General features: G+C 42.5%; 1 protein-coding gene and 1 pseudogene across 1 annotated transcript in view; both read right to left on the bottom strand.

Annotated features, from left to right (window-relative positions):
* The window catches only part of PKD1L3 (polycystin 1 like 3, transient receptor potential channel interacting), an 80,869-nt gene that overhangs the window by 33,417 nt on the left and 23,166 nt on the right, over nucleotides 1-24,286 (bottom strand). The window contains exons 9-21 of the mRNA XM_043900578.1: nucleotides 24,085-24,211; nucleotides 23,325-23,453; nucleotides 22,741-22,972; nucleotides 21,607-21,800; nucleotides 17,446-17,676; nucleotides 16,406-16,507; nucleotides 15,821-15,999; nucleotides 10,714-10,860; nucleotides 5,669-5,871; nucleotides 4,780-4,979; nucleotides 3,893-4,073; nucleotides 2,887-3,079; nucleotides 2,559-2,793 (exon numbers count right to left, since the gene is read on the bottom strand). Of these exons, the coding sequence (XP_043756513.1) occupies nucleotides 2,559-2,793; nucleotides 2,887-3,079; nucleotides 3,893-4,073; nucleotides 4,780-4,979; nucleotides 5,669-5,871; nucleotides 10,714-10,860; nucleotides 15,821-15,999; nucleotides 16,406-16,507; nucleotides 17,446-17,676; nucleotides 21,607-21,800; nucleotides 22,741-22,972; nucleotides 23,325-23,453; nucleotides 24,085-24,211 (2,353 nt within the window). The remainder of the gene's footprint in view (nucleotides 1-2,558; nucleotides 2,794-2,886; nucleotides 3,080-3,892; nucleotides 4,074-4,779; nucleotides 4,980-5,668; nucleotides 5,872-10,713; nucleotides 10,861-15,820; nucleotides 16,000-16,405; nucleotides 16,508-17,445; nucleotides 17,677-21,606; nucleotides 21,801-22,740; nucleotides 22,973-23,324; nucleotides 23,454-24,084; nucleotides 24,212-24,286) is intronic.
* Nucleotides 19,539-19,681, bottom strand: LOC122693009 (annotated as a pseudogene).

Below are 24,286 nucleotides of genomic sequence, written 5' to 3'. Positions count from 1 at the left end.
AAATGGCAACCCATTCCAGTATTCTTGCCTGGAAAATCTCATGGGGTTTTCCTGACAGGCTACGGTCCACGGGGTCACACAGGGTCGGACGTGACTGAGCACACATGTACGAGGTTCAAGGCCTCCTAATAATCAGGCCATTTTCATATTATCACACTTAAGGAAATGACCAATAACTTCCTAGAATACTGTCTGATCCATATTAAAAATGCTCATTTATTTCAAGGATCTAGAACAGCCCTCCCTCATTAACTTTTCTCTTGTAATACTGACTTTTCAGAGAAACTAGGTTTGCATTCACAGTGATACCACCCGAAGTGTGATCCACGGATGAGCAGCCATCACTTGGCAAGTAGCTGATTTCAGAACCTTGGGCCCCACTCCAGAACGCCTGTTCTCCATTTTGGTGTGTATCTTTTTAAATTAGTTATGCTTGGAAATAGTTAAGGCCTTTCAACAGATTGAGTATTTGTTTACAACAATGGAATTTTTTAGACTATTTAATCACTACCACTCCTCTTAACTGGAGCTACTAAGTCTATTTTCCTTTATGTTTCTAATTATTTTAAGTTTGATCATCCTGGTCGATTAATTTGATTCTCAATAATGACATCTTCACTTCAAATTCTGAATTCTTAAAATCTGCAAATCACGTTTTTCATTTCCTCAAAGTCTTCCATGTGTGTCTGCTATAACAGAATGTCTTTAAGAGCCCCTGTTACTTTTTTGGTCTGTCTCTTCCAGCAGTTCTTATTTAAAGTCTACCTACTCCTTGTACTCTGTTCATCTTTTAGGATCAGTGCTTCTCCAGCGGGGCTCTTCTTTGGAATCACCTGGGAAGTTTATGACATTCTGGGCCTTGGATCCCATCTCCAGGGATTACGATTTGACTCATCTGGAGAGAGACCTGGCACCAAATGTTTTAAAAGCTCCCCAGGTCTGCTTGTGGGTTCTTAAAGCAGAAGTAATCCTGTCACCAAAATTCAGAATGCTGGAAACTCTACAGGAAAACTTGGTTTCTTCAACACATGGACATTGTAAGAAAAGTAGCAAGAACAGAGAATAAGGGAGAGAGATCAAGGGACGAAGAAATTATGGATTACCTTTTTTTAAAGTCTCTTTAAAAAAAAAGTATTATTTATTTATTTGGCTGCACTGGGTCTTAGCTGTGGCATGTAGGATCTAGTTCCCTGACCAGGGATCAAACCTGGGCCCCGTGCATTGGGAGCACAGAGTCTTACCCACTGGACCACCAGGGAAGTTCCTAGATTAAGTATAAAAATGCATGAGACAGGACTTCCCTGGTGGTCCAGTGGTTAAGAATCTGCCTGCCAGTGCAAAGGAGATGAGTTTGGTCCCTGGTCTAGGAAGATCCCACAGGCCACAGAGCAACTAGGTAGCTGTACCATGACTACTGAGCCCTCAGGCCTCAAAGGAGAGCCTGCGTGCAGCAGCAAAGACCTGGCACAGTTAAAAAAAAAATACATGCGACAGAGCAACTCACTGCAACACATGGACCTCATTTAGATCTTGATTTGAACAAAACAACTATAAACACTCAGGAGACAACCGGGAAAATGTGAACACTGATTGGATTTTTAAAAACTGTAGTAAAATACATATAACAAAAAACTTACCATTTTAAGTTTAAAATATACCTTGACAGTTTTAAGGTGACCAGTTCAGCAGTGTTACAGACATCCACACTGTTTTTGTGTGGATATCAGGAAATTGTTAATTTATTTAGGTGTGATAATGGCTTATATTTTTGATTTATTTATATATATATATATATATATTTATATTTTTGTTTTAAAAAGAAGAGTATTTGTCTTTTGAAAATACACAGGCTGAAATCTTTATGGATAAAATGATATGAAGCCTGGTATTTTTTTTTTCCAAGATAGATGAAACAAGACTGGCCATGAATTGTGGGGTAACTGTTGAAGTTGGGTAATAGGAATTTAGGATTCATTATACTACTTCCTACACTTTTGTGTGTGACATTTTCCTTAAAGTTTAAGGAAAAGGAAGATTTTTTACAAAGTAAGTTTTCTTATTTAGTAGTTTATTATCGATTTTTTGTTTGCAAGCATGTTAAGTCCCTTCAGTTGTATCCAACTCTTTGTGACCCTATGAACTCCAGCCTGCCAGGCTCCTCTGTCCATGGAATTCTCCAGGCAAGAGTACTGGAGTCAGGTACCATGCCTTCTTCCAGTGGATCTTCTGGACCCAGGTACTGAACCTGGGTCTCCTGAACTGGCAGGAGGGGCCACCTGGGATGCCCTATTATTGATTTTTTAACTTGTCTCTCTTAACTCCCCCATCCTTTTCTGCTAAACTTCTTCCAGTCTTACCAGTTCTTGTTAGTTTTTTCCATGACCGCTACACACACACCCCTAACAAATTTTACCCTGTCAATTCTGTCAATTTCTGTTGTTTTGTCAAGTTGTCAGAACCATGAGGCACCTTGGAAGGACACCCACAGATCTTGGTTTCCCAAGCTTCCTGCAACTATAGTGTTTCCTCCCATGCTGGTGTGACAATTTCTCACGTACCTTTGCTGGCTGGCTGATGAAGGTGTTCTGAAGCAATGACAGTATCATCGAAATAACCCAGCTGGTGGCTTGGTCTTTGTTCAGTTCCAGGCTATAAAGTGCTGTAAAGAAGGCTGAGGCCAGGCTAGTGACACCGAGAAGGAGCCAGCAGAAGTATGTCAACCATCTGTGCCAGCCTTTAGAGACATGCTGCTTCCCTTCTTCTGGGCTCAGGATGGGGAAACTGGTTGCCTCCCTTAGGAACAGAAGTTGAAGGAATAACCAACCTAGTCAACAGCTGACTGGTTTAGGAAGACTACATGTGGTAAAGCCCAGTGCAGTACGTTACCTGGATAGCCCTTGCTCTGTGGGAATAACATGGGTTTCCAAGAGTTCCTGGAGGTTTTGCATTTGGTGGATTGCATTGAGAAAGTCACTGGGGTGATCGGCCTGGGTGGGACCCAGTGTCTGTGAGTGAGATTGGAGCCTCTGCAGAATTCTGAGCAGGTAACTGCAGAAATGACGGTGGTTTTCAGGAACAACTGAAAATACAGCCCAGGGTGACACATGAACAAGTGGAAGATTTCAAGAAACAGAAATTCTTGGTAGAAATGAGCAATCTGTTAACTGAAAGTGAAAGTCGCTTAGTCGTGTATGACTCTTTTCGACTCCATGGACTCTCCAGGCCAGAATGCCGGAGTGGGTAGCCTTTCCCTTCTCCAGCGGATCTTCCCAACCCAGGAATTGAATCAGGGTCTCCTGCATTGCAGGCAGATTCTTTACCAACTGAGCTATCAGGGAAGCTCCTGTTGATTGATGATGAGGTTAAATTTCCTAGTCAGTGAAGACTGAACCCAGCACCTACAGAACTGTATTCTCTGAGCATGATGGTGTATTTGCAACAATTTGTAAAATCCTATATTACTTTGATAGAGAATCAAAGTAATTTTTAAAGCTAATTGAGTTTTTTCACCAGAACTACAGTACATGTGAACTTGTAAGTGCCTAGAAGGCCCAAACTAAATTCAAGAATTCATAAATCACAGAATCTCATCATTCCAATACACTTTCACAGCCTCTGACGAAGCAGATGAAATATGGGGGGTCTGATACAGAGAACATTTTTGGTGGGTTTTTCTTTTAACCTTTACTTTGTAAGACCAGATATGCTGTCTCAAAAGCTCTGAGAGGTAGCAGAGCTATCTGCCCTCTACTGGGAGTTTAAGGAAATGAAAAAGCTGCAGAAGGTGGTATCATGCCTGTTGATTATGCTGAGAGGTAAAATGAATGGGACAGTAAGGGTGGCGGGGGTGGGGCTGATAAAAGATCAGATCCTGAAACTTACTGAACTTTACCATTTGCCCAGTAGGGTCCTGCCTGCTGGTGACAGCCTGGATGCTCTAAGTAAGAACAGATGAGGCCAGACAAAAGCTTCAGCAGCTCGTTCATGCTGTCAGAACGCCATGAAGATGGTTCGTACTCCGAGAGTAGGTACGGATTTCTCCTGAGCAGGAAGCCCACAGTTTCCTTTAATTCCTGAAAGTGGAACCAAGAGGAGAAAAGCCAGTTTTACATTAAACTCAGGACTGGGAGCAATTACAGACAGTCATGAGGCGGTCTCTCTCCTCGGAGGGGCATGTGCTTGGCGTGCGTGTGCGCTAAGTCGCTTCAGTTGTGACTGACTCTTTGCAACCCCATGGACTGTAGTCCTCGGGGCTCCTCTGTCCATGAGATTCTCCAGCCAAGAATACAGAGTGGGTTGCCGTTTCCTCCTCCTGGTTGGGGATCTTCCCAACCCAGGGATCAAACCTGCGTCTCTTAACGCTTCCTGCATTGGCAGGTGGGTTCTTTACCACTAGCGCCACCTGGGAAGCCCTATGCTCAGTGTAAAGGACCTCAGTTTTTCACTTTCTCTCTCCTTTTTCACAAAGAAGTCACATCACAGTGGCTTCAGAACTAGTTTTAGGAGAAAATCTAGGATAAAAGAAGAAGAGTTTGAGCAAACATCAAAAAACTGACCCCTCCAGAGTAGGGCGTTCTGTGCTCATGTCAATGCTGAGAACACTCCAGAATCAAGAGAAAGAACTAGAGGCAGGATGACGAGGGCTCAGGGATTAGACCACAGCTACTACGGTTAATAGGGCTCCAGAGCCTTGCCGGAGAGCCTCGAGTCCACTGGCCTTCTCCACCATGTGGGGAGGGCAGCATGACATTTACCTGTAAACTCTGACACCACGCTCACCTCAACCACCTCCGTGAGAGAGAGAGGCTCTGAAGAAGCATCCACGGGGCAGGAGGCCTGGATGGGAGGCAAGACAGGCAGAGGCTCCCGCGGCTGGATCAACGGGAAAAGCCGCCCGACCACAAGACTGATGGGGAAAAAGATGACAGCGGTTTGGATGCTGACGAGCAGTTCAGACCAGGTCACAGCAAACGGGCCCACTGGAAAAAAAAAAGCATGACGTCAAGCCTCATCCCCGACCATTAAAATTGTCTCTGAGACACTCCTCTCCCAGGTTTAAGTACTTTTTTAAAATTTATTTTAATTGGAGTATAATTGCTCTACAATGTTGTGCTAGCATCTGCTCTGCAACAATGTCAATCAGCTGTAAGCGTACATCAATATATCCCCTCCCTCAATGCCTCCCTCCCACCCCTTCTCCCATCCTGCCTCCCCGGGTCATCACAGAGCCTGGAAGTGAGCTCCCGAGCAGCTTCCCACTAGCTATCTAGTTCACACACGGTACTGTATCTATGTCAGTGATGCTCCCTGCTCCCCACTCCCCCGCCAAGCCCACAAGTCCATTCTCTACGTCCTGCACAGGTTTAAGTATTTATTTAGCAACTGACTATGATTATCTAAGGACAGCAAGTTATCAGGGCAGTAAAGATCCTCATGTGTCCTTAAGGCCATTTCATTTGTTGATGAGTGACATCAGTGAGAACATGTGTGTTCTAAGGTTAATGTAAGTGAGGATTCTCCTCTAAGAGCAGAATTAGATTAAGTGCTCTAATGGGAGGGCAGCAGAGGGAAAATGAAGGCCCGTCGTGATTCCGTGTCCAACTTGGAAGGAAGGGATGGAGTGTGGCCGAAGGACTACAGGCCACACACAGCACACGTCAGGGCTCACCCTGGGCTTGCTCATCTCTCCTGGCGGTGGCACTGGTCACCTTCCAGAACATGACGTTGGTGACCATGTTGCAGAGAAGGAGGGTCATGTAGCAGGTGAGCCGCTGGACCCTCGTGAACCGGTTCCAGGGGTGTCGCGTTGCCACTGAGAGCCACAAGCAATCCTGGGTGAACTTCTCTATGATCATGGAGGGGAAAAGGTGTCTAACAAGATAAAACAGAATAGGAAATGCATGAGATTTCATCCTGAACATGCCCTTGTCTGAAGTGTGGTTCACCTGGCGGCAAGCGACACAACAACTCGGCCGCTGCTCAACACCTTTGTGAAGAAGCTTTCAGGTGACACGGTTTGATTTTTGCTGCTGCTGTTGTTACCATAGGGTAAAAGGTTTTTGAGGATAAGGGTAAATTTATGAGATTTTAAAACTAAAACCTTGTTTTGGCTTTACCAGAGGTTTTGATAAGTCTTTTTAACTCTTGGAAAGTTTGCATTAAGCTTCCACTCAAGATAGGGGCTTCCCTGGTGGCTCAGATGGTAAAGAATCTGCCTGCAATGCAGGAGACCTGGGTTTGATCCATGGGTCGGGAAGATCCCCTAGAGTAGGAAATGGCAACCCACTCCAGTATTCTTGCCTGGAGAATTCCATGGACAGAGGGGCCTGGTGGGTTGGGGTCACAAAGAATCTGACATGACTGAATGACTAACATTTTCACTTTTTCCACTCAAGATAGCTATAAGGTAAGGTAAACTTATATAAGGTAAACGCATACCTGGAGAACCTTCTCTACTCTCAAAAGAAGCTGTAAATACAATATGAAAGAAAGAATCCAAAATATTAGCTGGGCTTAAAAACAAAATAAACGTCTCTGAAGAGGAGGGATGGGATGAGAAACAAGATGGTAAGTAGGGAAGAAGCCACAGGATTCTGAGCTCCAGGTTTGGAAGAAGGCACACACAGGTCAAAGTCTGATTCCCAGAGAGTAACTGGAACTGAAAGTGATTCATGGAGGGAGGGGAAGGAAGGGCGGGTAAAGCCAACTTCACTGCCTGAAGCCAGGGTTGAGGCTGGAGCTCGTGGAAGAATTCAGCAGAACAAAAAAACTACCACAGGGCTACACATTTATAAGTTTGGAGGCAGGTGAAAGCGGGCATCCCCTCGACCAGGAACACAGCCAAGAGATCCACTGGCTCATGACAAGGTGTGCGAGAGATCGTTTCATTAGTTTCTCTGAGGAATAGGAGCTCCGAAATGGTGTAATAAAATAAACCCTAGTTCTAGACTAGTGATGTGAAGAGTTGAATGAAAAAATAAAAAAAAGTACTAGTCAGGGATATGTGGAGAAGGAGAGATATTGAGATTAAAAAATGAAACCTACCTACAACCCCAAATTCCTAAACATATTTATAAACCTAATGCTGAGAAAGGCAGCCAACACAATATTTTAGTCCAGACGAAACTAATTTTGTGGGACAGTCTGACAAAGACTAAGTGTTTCAGGTTGCTCAGATACAAGTAAAGCTACAAAACAGAAAAAGACTCACAAACTTAGAAAAGGAACTTATGGTTGCCGGGGCAAGGGATAGGGAGGAAGTTTGGGAAGGTCATGTACACACTGCTATATTTAAAGTGGATAACCAACAAGGACCTACTGAACAGCAGATGGAACTCTGCTCAATGTTATGAGGCAGTCTGGATGGGAGGGAGGGTTCCGGGGAGAATGGATACATGTATATGCATGGCTGAGTATGCTGGCTGTTCACTTGAAACTACCACACACTGTTAATCAGTTATACCTCAATACAAAACAAAGTTTAAAGTTCGAAAAATATACATAAAAAAAAAAAGAAAACATCAATTGCTACTTGCATTGTAGTGATTGTTTTGTTTGCTACTATTGTATCCCATGTCTCAGCAATTTGCAGCAAGATCCAATGGCCTTGAAGGGAGGCCATGTGCTTTAGAAGAAAGAATCTTCAATAGAAGAGGGGATAAGACCTGAACATCTGCTGTTTCTTGTGTGCTTCATCTGGAGCAAGTCAATTTAACCAATCCCTGCAACATTTTATACATCTATGAAATAAAGAACTTGACAGTAAATAATGATAAAAAATGATACAAGGAATAATGTTCACTTTAAAAGAATAAGAAATGATGAAAAGCCCAGAAATAAAATAAATTTGAAATCTTAAAATGGAAAAATATGGTCCTCAAAACAAAATAATTAGGAGAAAGAGACACTAGTTTAAGAGCAAATCAGTAACTCCCACAGACAGACAAAAAAGATATGCATGCAAGAGAGGCTTTAAAACATGGAGGATCATTAGAGAGACTCTTGCAAATAGTGAGGGAATGTCAGAGGAGCAGTATTTTCAGAAGTGACATCTGAGAATTTCTGTGTATTGAACACATGACTCTGTATATCAAAAGTGCATTTTGGGACACCCCCCCCAACCCCCGCCACCAGAGGTCCAGTGGTTAAGACTCTAGGCTTCCAGTGGTCAGGGAAATAAGATCCTGCATGCCATGCAGCATGCCCCCCCCCCCCCCCGAAAAGCACGTTTTACGTGTATTTTACCACAATAAATTTTTTTGAAGTACACTCTGAGTGCTAAACAGGATTAAAAAAATGGGTAAATCCACAGTGAAAAGAAATATGGTAAAATTTGGAACATCAAGGATAAAGAGAAAATATTAAAAAGAGAAAAGACAACATACTTTAGAAGAATAACAGGTAGACAGATATAACAACAGAGGCAGTGTTGAAAGGCAGTCCTTCATGAATGTTTCACATTTAGGCATTTATACAAACTTTGCTCCTGGACTATGTTTTCAAGTATCTTTGTGTAAGCAGACAGCCCTAAAAAGACAGAATCAGGAACTCTCTTTGGAGACAATTTACATTTCCAGATTATAAAGACAGAGACTTCTTGCTTCCCAGAGATGTTCTAGGGTAATAAAGATAGAAATGCCTTCTTCTCACCCCTTGAGAGATTTGCCTACATTCCAGGCTGATAAAGATAATGTCACTCTATAGGGAAGGATGGGCAGGTCTTCTGGCAGCTCGTAGATCAGGGTCTCCTGGTTGGGGTTCCTCTTTTGTAACACACCTCTACTGCACGTTCAGCTGACAGCTGGCTCCCATCACATCGCCCTGTCACCTCAGGGAGCTGCCGCAAACCACGGCTCTGGCCGCTGCTGCTGCTCTAAGTAGACAACTCTCTAAATCCACTTGGGTCAGTGGAAACAGTGGGGTCAACACCTCTGAAAATTCCTCCACAAAAGCAATGATAAAACTTCTTTTAAAAAGTCAGAACCAAAATTTTCAGAACTCAGGTAAATAACCAAAGGTTTGTAGCAACCTGGGAGCGTTTACATAAGAAAAATGGTTAAATATCAGTAAGAACAGTGAATTTTGCGGCATTTTAATTGGCCCTATTTCCCCATCTCCCTTTCCCTAGCTCCAGGGTAACCTTGAAAAACAAGAGCCTTCAATCACAGAGAAATCCAGCAGTCTGGCAGTCACTAGAGGGGGAAGAAGGGGATTAAAAGCGTCCTCCCCAGAGAGCCGTCATTATCTGACTTGTCTGGTAGTTCCCGGGAAAACTCCACTTGTAAGACTGCCCTTATTTGATATGACTGGACACTCATCCAGTGAAAAATGCTTCTTCTTTGAGGGCACTGTCAAAAATGTTCAAAGGCGACTGTTTAATACCACAGCTGCCTGATATGGTAGGCAAAACAAGGGGCTCATCAAAAATCCTCACTGAGAAAGTCAGAAGTCTATAGCAATTTTGAAAAGCTTCAACACAGTCCTGGGAATCGAATGATAGGAGGCCATGTGCATGCCCACATTTCCTCAGGAAATACCCGAGAAGGCCCTACGCTTCTACCCCTGGAAGAACCCTGAAGCTCTCAGCAAGCAGGAAGTGAAGGCTGAGGCAGAGCTGTCAGCTGCCTGGCTGTGTGCGGAAGGCATGGCACATGTGTGCAAAACCCCTCAGCAAAGGCTGGGAGGCTTACTGGCTCAGGCATTTAAAGAAGTCTCTGTCTAGTTATTAGTGGACCACTGAACTGACTTAGCAAGAACTTCAGTTTTCACATATGATAAAAATACGGATTTTACAGAATTAGTTCAAAACAGACACAGGAAAACAGCAAACACTAAGAACAAATACTGGGGGAAAGGAAAGAAATTTGATCTTCAGAGTGACCACATTTTATTTAAAACTTCCAGTTTTCAACAGATCACAAGACATGAAAAGAAACAAAGTCTCTGCCTCACACACACACCACACTCAACAGACTGTTACTGAGGAAGCCAAGACACTGGATTTACTAAAGATTTCAAATCGGCTGTTTTAAATATGTTCAAAGAAATAGGGAAATCATCTTGAAGTAACTAAAGGAAAGTAAATGAGCATGATGTCTTGCTAAATAGAATATTAATGAAGATAAAGAAATTATTATTATTATTGGCTGCACTCTGTGGCATGCAGGATCTTAATTCCTGATCGGGGATCAAACCCACGCCCCCTGCATTGGAAGTGTGGAGTCTTCCAATGAACCACCAGGGAAGTCCCCAGAAATTATTTTTATTTTTTTAACTAATTTTTTTAAAACATTTTTTTTGATGTGAACCATTTTTAAAGTCTTTATTGAATTTTTTACAATTTTGCTTCTGTTTCATGTTTTGGTTTTTTGACCATAAGGCATACGGGAGTCTTAGCTCTCTGACCAGGAATCAAACCCTTGCCCCCTACACTGGAAGTGTGGAGTCTTAACCACTGGACCACCAGGGAAGTTCTCAGAAGTTATTTTTTAAAAGAACCAAATAGAAAGTGTGCAGCTGAAAAATACAATAAGTGAAATGGAAAATTCACTAGAGGCTCAATAGCAGATGTGAGCTGGCAGGAGAAAGAGGATAGGTCAAACTTGAAGATAAGTCCATTGAAATTGTCTTGTCCAAGGAACAGAAAGAAAAAAGAATGAAGAAAATGAACAGAGCCTCAGAGACAGGTAGCACATCATCATTTCTCAACTGTACCTAAAGGAAAAGAGCTCCTTCTTTGAGACTGGCATGAAGACCCGGTCGCGCTCACAGTCTCCAAGGTTCGTGGCCAGCCAACAGTTGCACAGGAAATGCCATTTCCTTTTACCTGCTATGTCAGTGACAGTTACCTGGCTTACATACCTACAGTAAAATAAAGACAACCATGTTAGAGGGTGGGCATCAATTAATTGCTGTAATAAGCAGTGACCTTATGGATACAACCCCAGTGTCCATTAATGGCTGAATGGACAGAGAAAATGTGGTATATATAATGTATACAATGGAATATCATTCAGTTATTTAAAAAAGAATGAAATTTTGCCATCTGTGACATGAACAGAGGGCATTACCCGAAGTGAAATAAGTCAGAGAAAGACAAAGACAGATATGATCTCACTTATATGTGGAATGTAAAGGCAAAGCAAAACAAAACACAAACAAAAACCCAAAACCTAGCTCACAGATACAGAGAACAAATTAGTGGTTGTAGGGGTAGAGGGTGGGGGTGGGTGGGTAGACGAGGTGGAGAGTCAAAAGGTACAGATGGCCATTCATAAAATAAGCCAAGCGGATGTAACATACAGCATGGCGACTGTAGTTAATAATATTGTGTCGCATATGTGAAAACTGCTACAAGAGCAGATCTTAACTCTCACAATGAGAAAAAAATTCTCTATCGCTTCTCGGCCTTTTGGCTAAGATCAAGTGTGAGAAAAAAATTCTCTATGTATGGTGATGCTTGTTAACTAGACTTATGGTGATTATTTCACAATACATAACAAACATCAAATCATTAAGTTATAGACTTGAAGCAAATATAAAGTTGTATGTCAATCATACTGCAATAAAAATAAAAAAAAAGAACATCTTTTATTGACAGTGGGTGTCCAAGTAAACAGATTCTGCTTCATTGTAGGGGCAAGAAACAAAGAAATAAACTAGATCTGATCCCACTTTTTCCTTCCCAACCTCTAAAGGAGTTCACGTACCAAATAGAATGCAGACTTCCATAACCTGGAGTAGTCACTGTGTGTTTCTATTCCTTAAGATTTCTTCTTTCTACAAGTGACAGCACCCCGCCACCTTTGTAAATATCCCATCTGCCTCAGTCTTTCATCACTAGGGTCTAAGCGGGGTGTAAATGGGGAGCGGACTTTAATGTTTACATTAATGACTTGTCTTGTTTGGGTCTGCGGCTTCATCTTGGCTTCACAGCAATAGGTCCTGAAACTTCATCCTCTTTTCAACCCCAGTTGTTTTGCCATGTGTCTCTATCTTCTCCCCTGATTTCAACCACCAGCCAATCTGTCCTGCAGAACCTCTGCTCTGACTGTTTGACTTCATCTTGCACCTAGTCGGCTGATCTCCTTTACTGTAAGGATGCTACTTCTCCAAAAGTCTATATGAAACCATTCAAATCTCTCTGGTCAAAATTCTTATTTCAGTTGGAAGTTATTTTCTGTGTGAGGAACACAGATCGTTTTAAAGCTAAAATTATTTCTGGGACTCTCTTTTGAAGCAGTTAATAAAATCGCAGGTGACTAAGTTGCATTTGATTTAAACTTAGCTACTTGTTAAAGCTTTCATTTAATAGTAAAGTATAAAAAAGGAGAAAACATTTGTTTTCTGATTGGTGAGAAACTAGTCACCTGTTTTTTGCTCTGCTCTCCTCCTTTCATACAGAAGAGAAACAGAGAATCTAATGTGTCTGTCAGAACAATCGAGTTGATACATTCAGTATGATCAGTAGAAAGATACAGAAAGCATAGTCATTTCCCAAGAAAAAATGCTGGCAGTCTGCTTTTTATTGGGGAAGGATAGTTCTTTTGCTTCTCCATGTTTTCCAAGTTTTTTGTATTCAAACATCTATTATTTTTGCAATTAAACAAAGAATAGAAAATATTGACTAAAAAAATTATTTGAAAGAGCCTTAATAACAAAGTCTAGAGGTGAACAGGTAACTCTTGAGAATTTTAACAAATATTTATTGTTACAATATTGACTGTAATTATCAATTATAACAAATATTTATTGAGTCCTACTATAATTTTGGCACTATATGTGCTGTTGAGAATACAAATATGACTAAATCAACATCTCTATTCCCTGAAGAGTATAAAGTCATTATAAGTTAAAAAATATTATAAGACTCCATATAGGGAGGTGGAAGGGGGGATCGGGATGGGGAATACATGTTCCATGGCTGATTCATGTCAATGTATGGCAAAAACCACTACAATATTGTAGAGTAATTAGCCTCCAACTAATAAAAATAAATGGAAAAAAAAAAGACTCCATATAAAATTAGAATAGATATAAACCAGTGATAAAAATAAGAAATATGGAAAATATCATATAGGTGTGAATTCCTTTATGTGTTTCCTCAAAGAGAAATATCTATTTAAATTAAAAAATGTACTTCTAATAATTATAAAATATTGCTAAAACTTTTGGAAGTAACTAAAACTACCCTGAAGAAAAACTTAAAAATTCATAATCCTACTACCCAGGGATAACTATTGGTAATAATTTAGTGTATATAGCTCTAGACTTTCTCTTATACACACACTTGAAAAAAATCAACTCTGTTGTGGTATAATTTACAAAAGATAAAAGGCCCCCATTTAAAGAATACAGTTCAGGGAATTTCCTGGCATTTCAGTGGTTAGGACTCTGGGCTTTCACTGCCAAGGGCACAAGTTTGATCCCTGGTTGAGGAACTAAGATCCTGCAAGCCATAGAGTGCAGCCAAAAAATGAAAATAATAAAAAGTACTACTCAATGCATTTTGGACAACTGTATACACCTGTATAATAAACACCACCATCGTCACCCTGAAAAGTTCCCCTGTGCCCTTTTCCAGGCTCACCCTGGACTCCAGGTGACCACTGATATACTTTCTATCTTTACAGGTTAATTTGCTTTTTTCGGGATTTCACATATTCTTGTGTGTCTGGCTTCTTTTGCTCAACATAATGCTTTCTGAGATTCATCCATGTTGCTGTATCAGTAGATTGTTCTTATTTGTCAGGAATAGTATTTCCACCAAATGAACATACTAACATTTGCTTATTCATTCACCTGATGGACATCTGTGTTGTTTCCAGTTTGAGGCTATTTTCATAAAGCTGCTATGGAAGTATTTGTGTAAGACTTGGAATGGACATACGCTTTCACTTATCTTGAGTAAATAACTAGGAGTGGAATTTCTGGGTCATAGGGTAAATGTATGTTCAACCTTTAAGAAACTGCCAAATTGTTCTTCACCAAGGCTGTACTGTTTTACATCCCACCAGCTGTGTGTGAGAGCTCTTAACTGCTCCCCACCCTCACCCCATCCTGGTTTTGTCAAACTTTTTAGTTTTAGTCATTTTGGTGGGTGTCTAGTGCTATCGCTGTGGTTTTAATTTGCATTTCCTGGTAACTAATGATGCTGAGTATCTTTCAAGTGCTTATTATATGCTCTTTACCTTTATAAAAGAAAGTGGAACAATAGTGTAACAAACTGTTCTGGAGATACCTGAACAGGATGGAAGCAGCAGGAAAATCATTGGGCTGTCCTGGTCTTGTGGTTGGTGTCTCTAGTCTAGCAGAGAAGGACTTTTTTAAAAACTTCTTTTTGGCCCTGCCATGCAGCTTGTGTGATCTTAGTTCCCCAACCAGGAATTGAACCTAGACCCTTGGCAGTGAAAGTGTGGAGTCCTGACCACAGGACTGCCAAGGAATTCCTGGGAAGGACTTTTTTGCTAACAATTTTAGGCTGGATGCATACTCCTTTCAGGTGCGAAATATTCAGCAACTGGCTTGTTTCTGGGTCAGTTCTCAAACCTGGGTCTGAGATCTTTAGGGCTTCCCTGGTGGCTCAGTGGTAAAGAATCTTTCCACAATGTGGAAGACCTGGATTTGATCCCTGGGTCAGGAAGATCCCCTGGAGAAGGGAAAGGCAACCCACTCCAGTATTCCTGCTGGGAGAATCCCAAGGACAGAGGAGCCTGGCGGGCTACAGTCCATGGGCTCGCAGAGTCGGACACGACTGAGCGACTAACACACACTGAGACCTTTGACTTCACTGCCTTCCTTTTTCTAAATCCCAACAAACCAATGATCTTCATCCTTAATTTTTATCATCTACTTTCTCCACTCACCTCTCGTAATTCTCAGAGTGCTGCTGAAGGAAGATGCGGGAACATCTGGACCCAGCACAGGGCAGGCGCACACACTCATCACTGACCGTTTCTCTAACTCTTGAGAGACATCCCAACTGTAATTCCACTCCTTCCCCTCTCCTTAAGCTCTTCATTTTGACCCAAAGTATATTCTCTATAGAGTCATTTATTAAATTTACTCTTTAAAGATGCTTTTCGTATTTAGAGATACTTTTAACTTATGGTACTCTGGGGCAATGTTTCACTGTTGTTATTTTCTGTTCACAATAGTGACAATGTTTAATGGAAAAAAATCTGGGACTCCGTTGGTGGTCCAGTCGTTGAGAATCTCCCTGCCAATGCACAGGACCATGGGTTCGATCCCTGGTCTGGAAAGATCCCACATGCTGCGGGGCAGCTAAGCCCGTGCGCCATGACTACTAAGTCCGCACTCTAAAGCCCATGAGCCACAAAAAGAGAAGCCACTGCAATGAGAAGCCTGCACACCGCCACTGGAGAGTAGCCCCCGCTCATTGCAACAAAGATCCAGCACAGACAAAATAAATAAATAATTTAAAAGATGTTTTAAAAAGAATCTATCATTCTACCACTCATAAAATATCTTATTGTTAACTTTCAATATTCCTTTCCAGGTTTTCTTCTTTGTAGACAGCTCTGAAATTAAAATCTAACAGGGAATTCCCTGGTGGTCCAGTGGTTAAGACACTGCACGTCCCAAGCAAAGGGCATGGGTTTGATCCCTGATCAGGGAACTAAGATCCCACATGCTGCATGGTGCAGTCAAGAAAATATTTTTAAGAAAAGAAAGAAAAATAAATTAAAATCAAACAGTCATTTGTTACTATTTGATCCAAAACATTATAGTTATTTATTGTGATGCCATGCAGGTCTTTGGCTACAGAGAAGCCGCATGCCAGCCTGATTCGGGTACTTACCAAGAAGGGCTGACGCCAGAATTGTCATGCCAGAGCCGCAGGCTGTGTAATTCCCCCAGAGAGGATGGAGTGCCAAGGAGGAAGACATCCAGTCCCCCGCGTTCAAAGACTGCCTTCTGTGAGTCACAAAGGTGGTGGGGCTCGCTCCGTCCCTCTGATCCATAAAGGGTGATAACTACCTAAATCAGGACAAAGAAAAGATAAGATATGGCAAGTTATAACACGAGTCTTGATTTATCTCTAAGGGGAAAGATGAAGACAGAGAAAACTGTACTTAGACGAAGTCCTGGGGTCTTAGACAAGCATAGAGGGCTCGTCAAATGTAACAGTTTTTAAAAGGTTTTTGGCTGCGCCTCATGGCATTGGGGATCTTTGTTCCCCGAACAGGGATAGAATCCACGTCCCCTCAGTGGAAGCATGGGTTCTTAACCATTGGGTCATCAGAGAAGGCCCAGATGGACAGTTGAGAACCAGGAAGACCACTGTCTGGGATCTGTGTGAAGGATGACTGGGTGCCAGGATGTCACCAAGGGCATCGGAGCGCACCTCGCATGGCAGTCAGAGGAGAACCTTTACTTCACTCACGTTGGCTGTCGTAGCGGCCCTTCTTCGGTAGCCTGTGGAGACCTCGATAAGGTAGTGGAATTGAGAGCTGGGGTCATTATCAGCCAGGACGGTGACCTTCACCTGCAGGAAAAAGCAGAACCAAGAAAACCAGCAGATCTTCACTCCTTACAGCCCAGCGAGAAGCAGGAGGATACGCTGCGGCAGCTTTGGTGACTCCGAGGAAAGCAAGGGTGAGATGGGGGAGAAGATAAAACAGATAAGCAGACCTAGCTTAACTGATAAAAGTGGGGGAGGATATGGGTTCAAAGTCCAGGGTTTACGTCAGGAAAATGAAACAGTCATAGAATCAACTGATCGGGTCTTGGGCCTCTAAATCTCTCCACCTTCCACCCACCCAGAAAGGGTTATCAGCTAACACACCTGGCTAAATGTGAATTCCAGATAAATGATGAATAATTTGGTGTCATATTTATGCTAAATATGCATTCACTATTTGAAATTCAAAGTTAACTGGGTGCCTCATATTTTTTATTTACTAAAATTGGTAATTCCATACCCACAGGAATAAAATGGACATTTCGCATGTTCTAGAACTTCTACATGTAGGAAAGCAAGGATGAGAAAGATATAGAACAGAAATTAGAAGGAAGCTGTCAAAGGATTTTTTGTTTAAAAAAAGATTCCATACAGGTTTCTTACATATTGCAGTTAAATTATAACTTTTTTAACACACATAACTTTCACATCCAATGTGTTAAATGAAATAAATGTGCATTTGATTATAGTTAAGTTCTCTGTGGGTTTTCTTTTGGCTTATTCCTGACCTAAATGAATCATATGAGGATTCAACCCTGGCTAAAAGAAAAAAAAAAAAAATGGAGAAAAAGAGGTAAGTCCCTGGGCCTTGAGACAGTAGACATGAAGAGAAATGTTAAGAGAAGTCCCACTGGAATTTTTACTACCTGCCTCTTTTTGATAAAGGTGTCTCTTTTTTCCTTCATCTTGTTCAACATACTCAAGACATTGTGGCAAAGCTTTCAGAATCAAAGTCTCATCACCTTCTGCGCATCTGCCTGGTCCTTTCTCCAAGCCCACACGAATATGAGCATATAGATTCCGACAAGGCTGGCCAGCAGGGACACCCCGACTGGGTTGCTGGTCACTCGAAGGAACAGCTCAGCCACGTCTTCCACGTTCACCGTCCGGGGCACGATGAAGAAATCGCTGCCGAAGTAGGTCAGGTGGTTACAGAGACACTGTGTCCTTACCAGGGTGCTCTGTGGCCCGACCTGGAACGACAGTCAAGACGGTGACTCTGACTGGCTGGCATGCTAAGGAAGGGACACGCGTAACACATCAACACAGACACACAGATTTGGAAAAGAAGGCCTGATGGCTCATTCTCCACTGGTGTTAATGTGAACTGGGACAACTGATGGGCGCAGCAGCTTGGCAGCATTTAGTAAAACTAAAGTACAAACTCCTTGAATCCTGAGACTCCAGTTCTGAATGCATATCCTGAGGACTCGGCACATGTGCACAAGGAAACGTGAAAAAGGATGTCTCTGTCAGCACTGGTTACAACTAGGAGAAATCAGAACAACCTCTGTGTCTGGTAACAGCAGAACATACAAACAAGTAAATAAGGAAGTAGGGGCAAACAGATGGACCACTATACAGCAGATAAGATGAATGGACTGAAGCTGGATATATCAGTGCTGAGTGAAGAAAGCAAGTTTAAAAGGATATAACAGTATGATACCATTTACACAAAGACCTAGAGCATGCAAACCATCACTCACGAATTCATGTTTACCAATCTTCCTCACTAGGTACTGTCCTATCCATTGCTAGTTCCTATATGTGGGCTTCGTATGTAGAAGATGCTCAATACATACTTGCTGAAAGAATGAATTTGTTGTTGTTCAGCTGCTAAGTCATGTCCGATTCTTTGCGACCCCATGGACTGCAGCACGCCATGCTTCCCTGTCCCTCACTATCTCCCAGAGTTTGCTCAAATTCATGTCCATTCAGTCAGTGATGCTGTCTAATCATCTCATCTTCTGCTGCTCTATTCTCCTTTTGCTTTCAATCTACCCAGCATCAGAGTCTTTTCCAATGAATTGGCTCTTCTCATCAGGTAGCCAAAGTATTGAAGGTTCAGCTTCAGAATCAATTCTTCCAGTGAATATTCAGGGTTGATTTCCTTTAGGATTGACTGGTTTGATCTCCATGACAGACTCTCAAGAGTCTCCTCCAGCACCACAATCCAAAAGCCACAGTTCTTCAGTGCTCAGCCTTTCTCATGGTCCAGCTCTCAAATCCATACATGACCACTGGAAAAACCACAGCTTTGACTACACGGACCTTTGCCGGCAAAGTGATGTTTCTGTTTTTTAATATGCTGTCTAGGTTTGTCATAGCTTTCCTTCCAAGAAGCAAGCGTCTTTTAATTTCAAGGCTGCAGTCATTGTCCACAATGATTTTAGAGCCCAAGAAAAAAATCTGTCACTGCATATACCAAATTCCAGACAGTGGTTACCCTTTGATAAGAGGGAAGAAATGAGGTCTTTTCCAATGAGTCAGTTCTTCGTATCAGGTGGCCAAAGTACTGGAGCTTCAGCTTTAGCATCATTCCTTCTAATGAATATTTAGGACTGAGTTCCTTTAGGATGGACTGGTTGGATCTCCTTGCAGTCCAAATGACTCTCAAGAGTCTTCTCCAACACCACAGTTCAAAAGCATAAATTCTTTGGCACTCATCATTCTTTATAGCCCAACTCTCACATCCACACGTGACTGCTGGAAAAACCATAGGTTTGACTAGACGGACCTTTGATGGCAAAGTAATGTCTCTGGTTTTTAATATGCTGTCTAGGTTGGTCATAGCTTTTCTTCCAAGGAGCAAGTATCTTTTAATTTCATGGCTGCAGTCTCCATCTGCAGTGATTTTGGAGCCCCCCAAAACAAAGTCTCTGTTCCCATCATTTCCCCATCTATTTGCCATGAAGTGATGGGACTGGATGCCGTGATCTTAGTTCTTTGAAAGTCAACTTTTAAGCCAAATTTTCACTCTCCTCTTTCATCTTCATCAAGAGGCTGTTTAGTTCTTCTTTGCTTTCTGCCATAAGGGTGGTGTCATCTGCGTATCTGAGGTTACTGATATTTATCCAGGCAATCCTGATTCCAACTTGTACTTCATACAGCCTGGCATTTCGCATGATGAGGGCGTATCAGCTATTAAACTGATAACTGATACTACACTTGATCTTAGCCAAAAGACAGGGAAGCAATAAAAGCTCTTTTATGCGAAAGAAAGTCAGTCTCATTTACTCACCGCATATTTAATACTTGTAGAACTGATCAGCTTCCATGTATCACTTGCCTTATTTTATGTACCTTGTCAGATTTACCATGGACTAATGTTTGGGCAAGAAATGACAAATCTAAAGCGCGGGACTTCCCTGGTAGTAGAGTGGATAACAATCTGTCTGCAACACAGGGGACACAGGTTCAATCCCTGGTCCAGGAAGATCTCACATGCTACAGAGCAACTAAGCCCGTGTGCCACAAATACTGAACCTATGTGCTGCAACTACTGAAGCCCATGCACCTAGAGCCTGTAATTCCCAATGAGAGAAGCCACTACAATGAGAAGTCTGTACCCTGCAATGAAGAGCAGCCCTCTCTTGCTGCCCACGTGCAGCAATGAAGACCCAGTGAAACAACAAAAAAAAAAAAAGAAAGAAAGAAAAAAAAAATCTAAAGCACAAGCTTGCTCAGAAGGGACATGCTCTCCCAGCCCACCACCACACACCTCCCCCTTTGATCTAGGTTGATTTATCTCCCTTCCGATGCTTTTTCTTTCTGGGCCATCCCAAACAAGGTAACAGGGGCACTGAGTTTATTGCCAGCTGAAATGGGAGAGAGGCAGAATTGGGCAGCTTCTACCTAAACAGACATTTCTCCAAAGACATTCAGATGGCCAAGAGACACATGAAAAGACGCTCAAATCACTAATTGTTGTTTAGTCTCTAAATTGTGTCTGACTCTTTTGTGACCCTATGGACTGTAGCCTGCCAGGCTCCTCTGCACATGGGATTTTCCAGGCAAATACTGGAGTGGGTTGCCACTTCTTTCTCCAGGGGATCTTCCCGACCCAGGGATCTGAACCTGTGTCTCCTGCACTGGCAGGCAGATTCTTTACCATCTGAGCCACCAGGAAAGCCCCACTAATTATTAGAGAAATGCAAATCAAAGCTGCAATAAGGTGTGGCCTCACTTCGGTCAGAATGGCCATCATCAAATAATATACAAACAATAAATGCTGGAGAGGATGTGGAGGAAGGGGACCCCTCATACACTTCTGGTGGCAATGTAAGCTGATAAAGCCACTGTGGAGAGCAGTATGGAGGTTCCTTAAAAAACTAAAACTAGAACTACCATATGACCTGGCAATCTCACTACCGGGCATATACCCTGAGAAAACCATAATTCAAAAGGACACACGTACACCAGTGTTTATTGCAGCACTATTTACAATAGTCAGGGCATGGAAACAGCCTAAATGTCCAAAGATAGATGAATGGAAAAGACGACATGGTACATATATACAATGGATATTACTCAGCCATAAAAAGGAACAAAATTGGTTCATTTGTAGAGACGTGGATGGACCTAGAGTCTATCATACAGAGTGAAGTAAATCAGAAAGAAAAAAACAAATATCACATATTAACGCATATATGTGGAATCTAGAAAAATGGTACTGGATGAACTTATTTCCAGGGCAGAACTAGAGATGCGGATGCAGAAAATGGACATGTGGGCACAGGGGGCAAAGGGGACAAATTTGGAGATTAGGACTGACATATATATGCTTCCAGGGAAGATACCCTGGAGGAGGGCATGGCAACCCACTCCAGTATTCTTGCCTAAGGAGCCTGGCGGGCTATAGTCCACTGGGTCGCAAAGAGCTGGACATGACTGAAGTGATGTAATACATATACACTTCCACGTGTGAAACAGAGAGCTCTGGGAACCCGCTGGGAAGCGCAGGCAGCTCAGGCTTCGTGCTCCGTGAGGACCTAGGGAGGTGGGCAGGAGGGGGTGTGTGTGGTTGATTCATTTTGTTGTACAGCAGAAACCAACATGATATTGTAAAGTAATCATATTTCAGTGAAAACGATTTTTAAAAAAGGAAGTGGGCAGCCTCTGACCTGGCAGCCACCGCTCCTCCACGTGCTGCTGAGGCTGTCCCAGAAGTAACACTGAGTGACGGCCGTGACCGCTGAGAACAGGCTGGGCGTCTGCCGGGCGCCCTCCTTGCTTCTATCCAGCACGGCTGTTATGTAGTAGGTGCCGACCCCGTACCGCAGCTTCTCTGGCGTCAGCACCCATGTGTATTCCTCATCTGAGGACAAACGAGAGTGCTTAGCTGCCTTTCAAAGGGGACAGAAAAATACCATCAGAACCTTTCTTCAGAACGGTCTATTACTGTTATTATTTTACAAGTGGGGAAATGAGAAGCCTAGCGTCAGAGATGGTTTTAAAGAAAATGACTGGTGATATGATCTGGGGTTCTGGATGACTTCTGCTCCATTAAAAAAAAAATCAAATCATATGCTTTTGATCAATGAAGATTTCAGTCTAAGGAATTAGAATGAGTTTTCGAAAAATGAAATAATCACACATCAAAATGAGTAGCTAGAAGACCGAAGTGACAAGAGAAACCCAAGGGCGACACGGGGGCAGGCCCGGGGCAGCTCCAGTTCCCGGTCTGCACACTGGAGGCTGGTTTAGGCCCGGCTCTGTCACCAGGTGGCTGCTAAGGGCTAAGGCAGGTCACCCAGTCAACCTAGCTTTCTCATCTTTCAAACATGAAATCTGGACCGAAGGATCTCCAAGATCCCTTCCAGTTTCAGAGGACATGATATTATTGCCAAGATCAGCAAGGAGGACAGAGTACATGCTCGGAATCAGGAAAGAGCCTGCCGGTGATGCAGACACAATTTGTAGCTGGCCACCCAGCAGTGAGAGGTGCTGGCTCAGCAGCCCTGTTTAACAGGAAGAGTCACCTGAAAAGTGATTACAAGAGTGCTGGTAAAACTGGTGAAATCCGAGCAAGATCAACGCACTGGGTCAGTGTCACTTCCTGGCTGTGACACTGAACTGGAGTTATGTAAGATGTAATCATTAGGGGAAAGTGGGCAGGAGGCACATAAGATCTCTGGGTTTTACTTTTTATAACTGCAAGTGAATGATCTCAGTTGCATTTTGTTATCTCAAAATAAAAAGTTAAAAAAAAAAAAGAACATGCGTTCTAAAGTTTCTGACATCTGGTTGGGGCTTACCTTTCTGCGACACCTTCTCCTTCGGCAGGGAGAAGTTCAGGTGGAAGTGGGTGTGGTTGGGCTGGTGCTGGAACCCGAGGTAGAGCGTCAGTGACAGGGGGCCTTCAGGCTCTACGCACACTATCAGGGACTTCTCCAGGGAGGTGATGTTCACCGTGATAGTAAAATGGTCTGTGCTCACGTTGAGGCTGGTGGGGTGGGTTTCCATGCTCGCATTTCTCCAGAGCATGATCTAGAATAAGACAGCGTTCATTAATCTCCAAGTTTGAGGGTTCATCCATGGCTGCTTTTCAGACTCCTCCTTCGTGATAATGGAATAGAACCTGCTAGGTCTTCCTCTGTGAATGCCAGCAGGTAACACAGTGCCAGGGATTAAAATTAAGTATATAGTCTTAGACCTAAAACACTTTCCCCTAAGTGTGAGGGAGATCTCTTTGTAGAAGTTCCTAAGTAATGATGTGAATAACAAAACAACGGCATGCCCATAAATCTAAAATGATTTCCTTCAGTTGCTGTAAATTTCCATCCTATTCTCCAGGAATTCCAATTTCCTTCTTTTTTATTCCCTAATAATCAAGTCATACCTCAATATCCTCCATTAAGTCATGGACTTGGAGCAATTTATGGTTAGAGCTTAGTAACACACTTCCGACGCTTCCAACAATCTGCTTCTTGTCAAAATCTCTGAAGGGATTGAAAGCTAGTCCTGTTACCTAGAGACAAGAACATTTCAGTTTCTTCAACTGCTCACATATTTATAAATAACACTCTTATAGGTAATAAGGGATCAGATATCAAAGTAAATGTCAGGATTTCCCCTTGCTAGCATTTGAAATGAAGTATTTCTCATCATAACATTCTACAAGGAAGAATCAGCTAATGAAAGATGAGTCATTTGCTTGAGACCCCTGGAATTACTATTTTTGTTTCACCTCTGTACTTGGAGGATTCATTTTACTAGGAAGTAAGAATTCTGCTCTCCAGGATAAGGCTACAATCTTACTTCTGTTTGTTAGGTGATTGCTGAAAGAAATTAAATATGCTGACATGACTAGGTTGGTACATTGAATCGGTGATTAGAGATTTCCAGTTTTGTATAAAAACTGAAGAGTTCAGATCAGTTCAAATCATAACCCAAAAGCTTAGTGAAACCCAGAAGTCTGTTTAATGCTCCCAACCTCTAGCAGGGGTCATGTTTAAGAGGCCTCCATTCCTGCCAGCGTGAAACAGAAATTAGCACACATGACTTTCTCTCATTCTGTCTGCTCAGCCTACAGTTTCACCCAAATGCCTATAGCCATCACATTCCATGTTCATTCTGATTGGAGTCAATTTCATACTCACTTGGACATCAACTCCTGGGTGTTTTTTCAAGAGCTCCTCCAGGGCGGACGCCGATGGAAAGCCTAACCTCACAGGGGCTGGATCACCGAGGGTGTAAGAGCTCAGAGGCAACGTTGATATGTTTTGCCTAAAGAAAAAGAAGTTGAATGGAAATCAATTGCTGTGTGTTCCCTAAAGATCCAAAGCCTAAAATGAAACACTC

This window comes from Cervus elaphus, chromosome 4, assembly GCF_910594005.1.
Source record: "Cervus elaphus chromosome 4, mCerEla1.1, whole genome shotgun sequence".
Lineage (NCBI taxonomy): Eukaryota > Metazoa > Chordata > Mammalia > Artiodactyla > Cervidae > Cervus > Cervus elaphus.
Note: the sequence above shows the minus strand (reverse complement) of the source record. Positions and strands in the feature narration are given on the sequence as shown.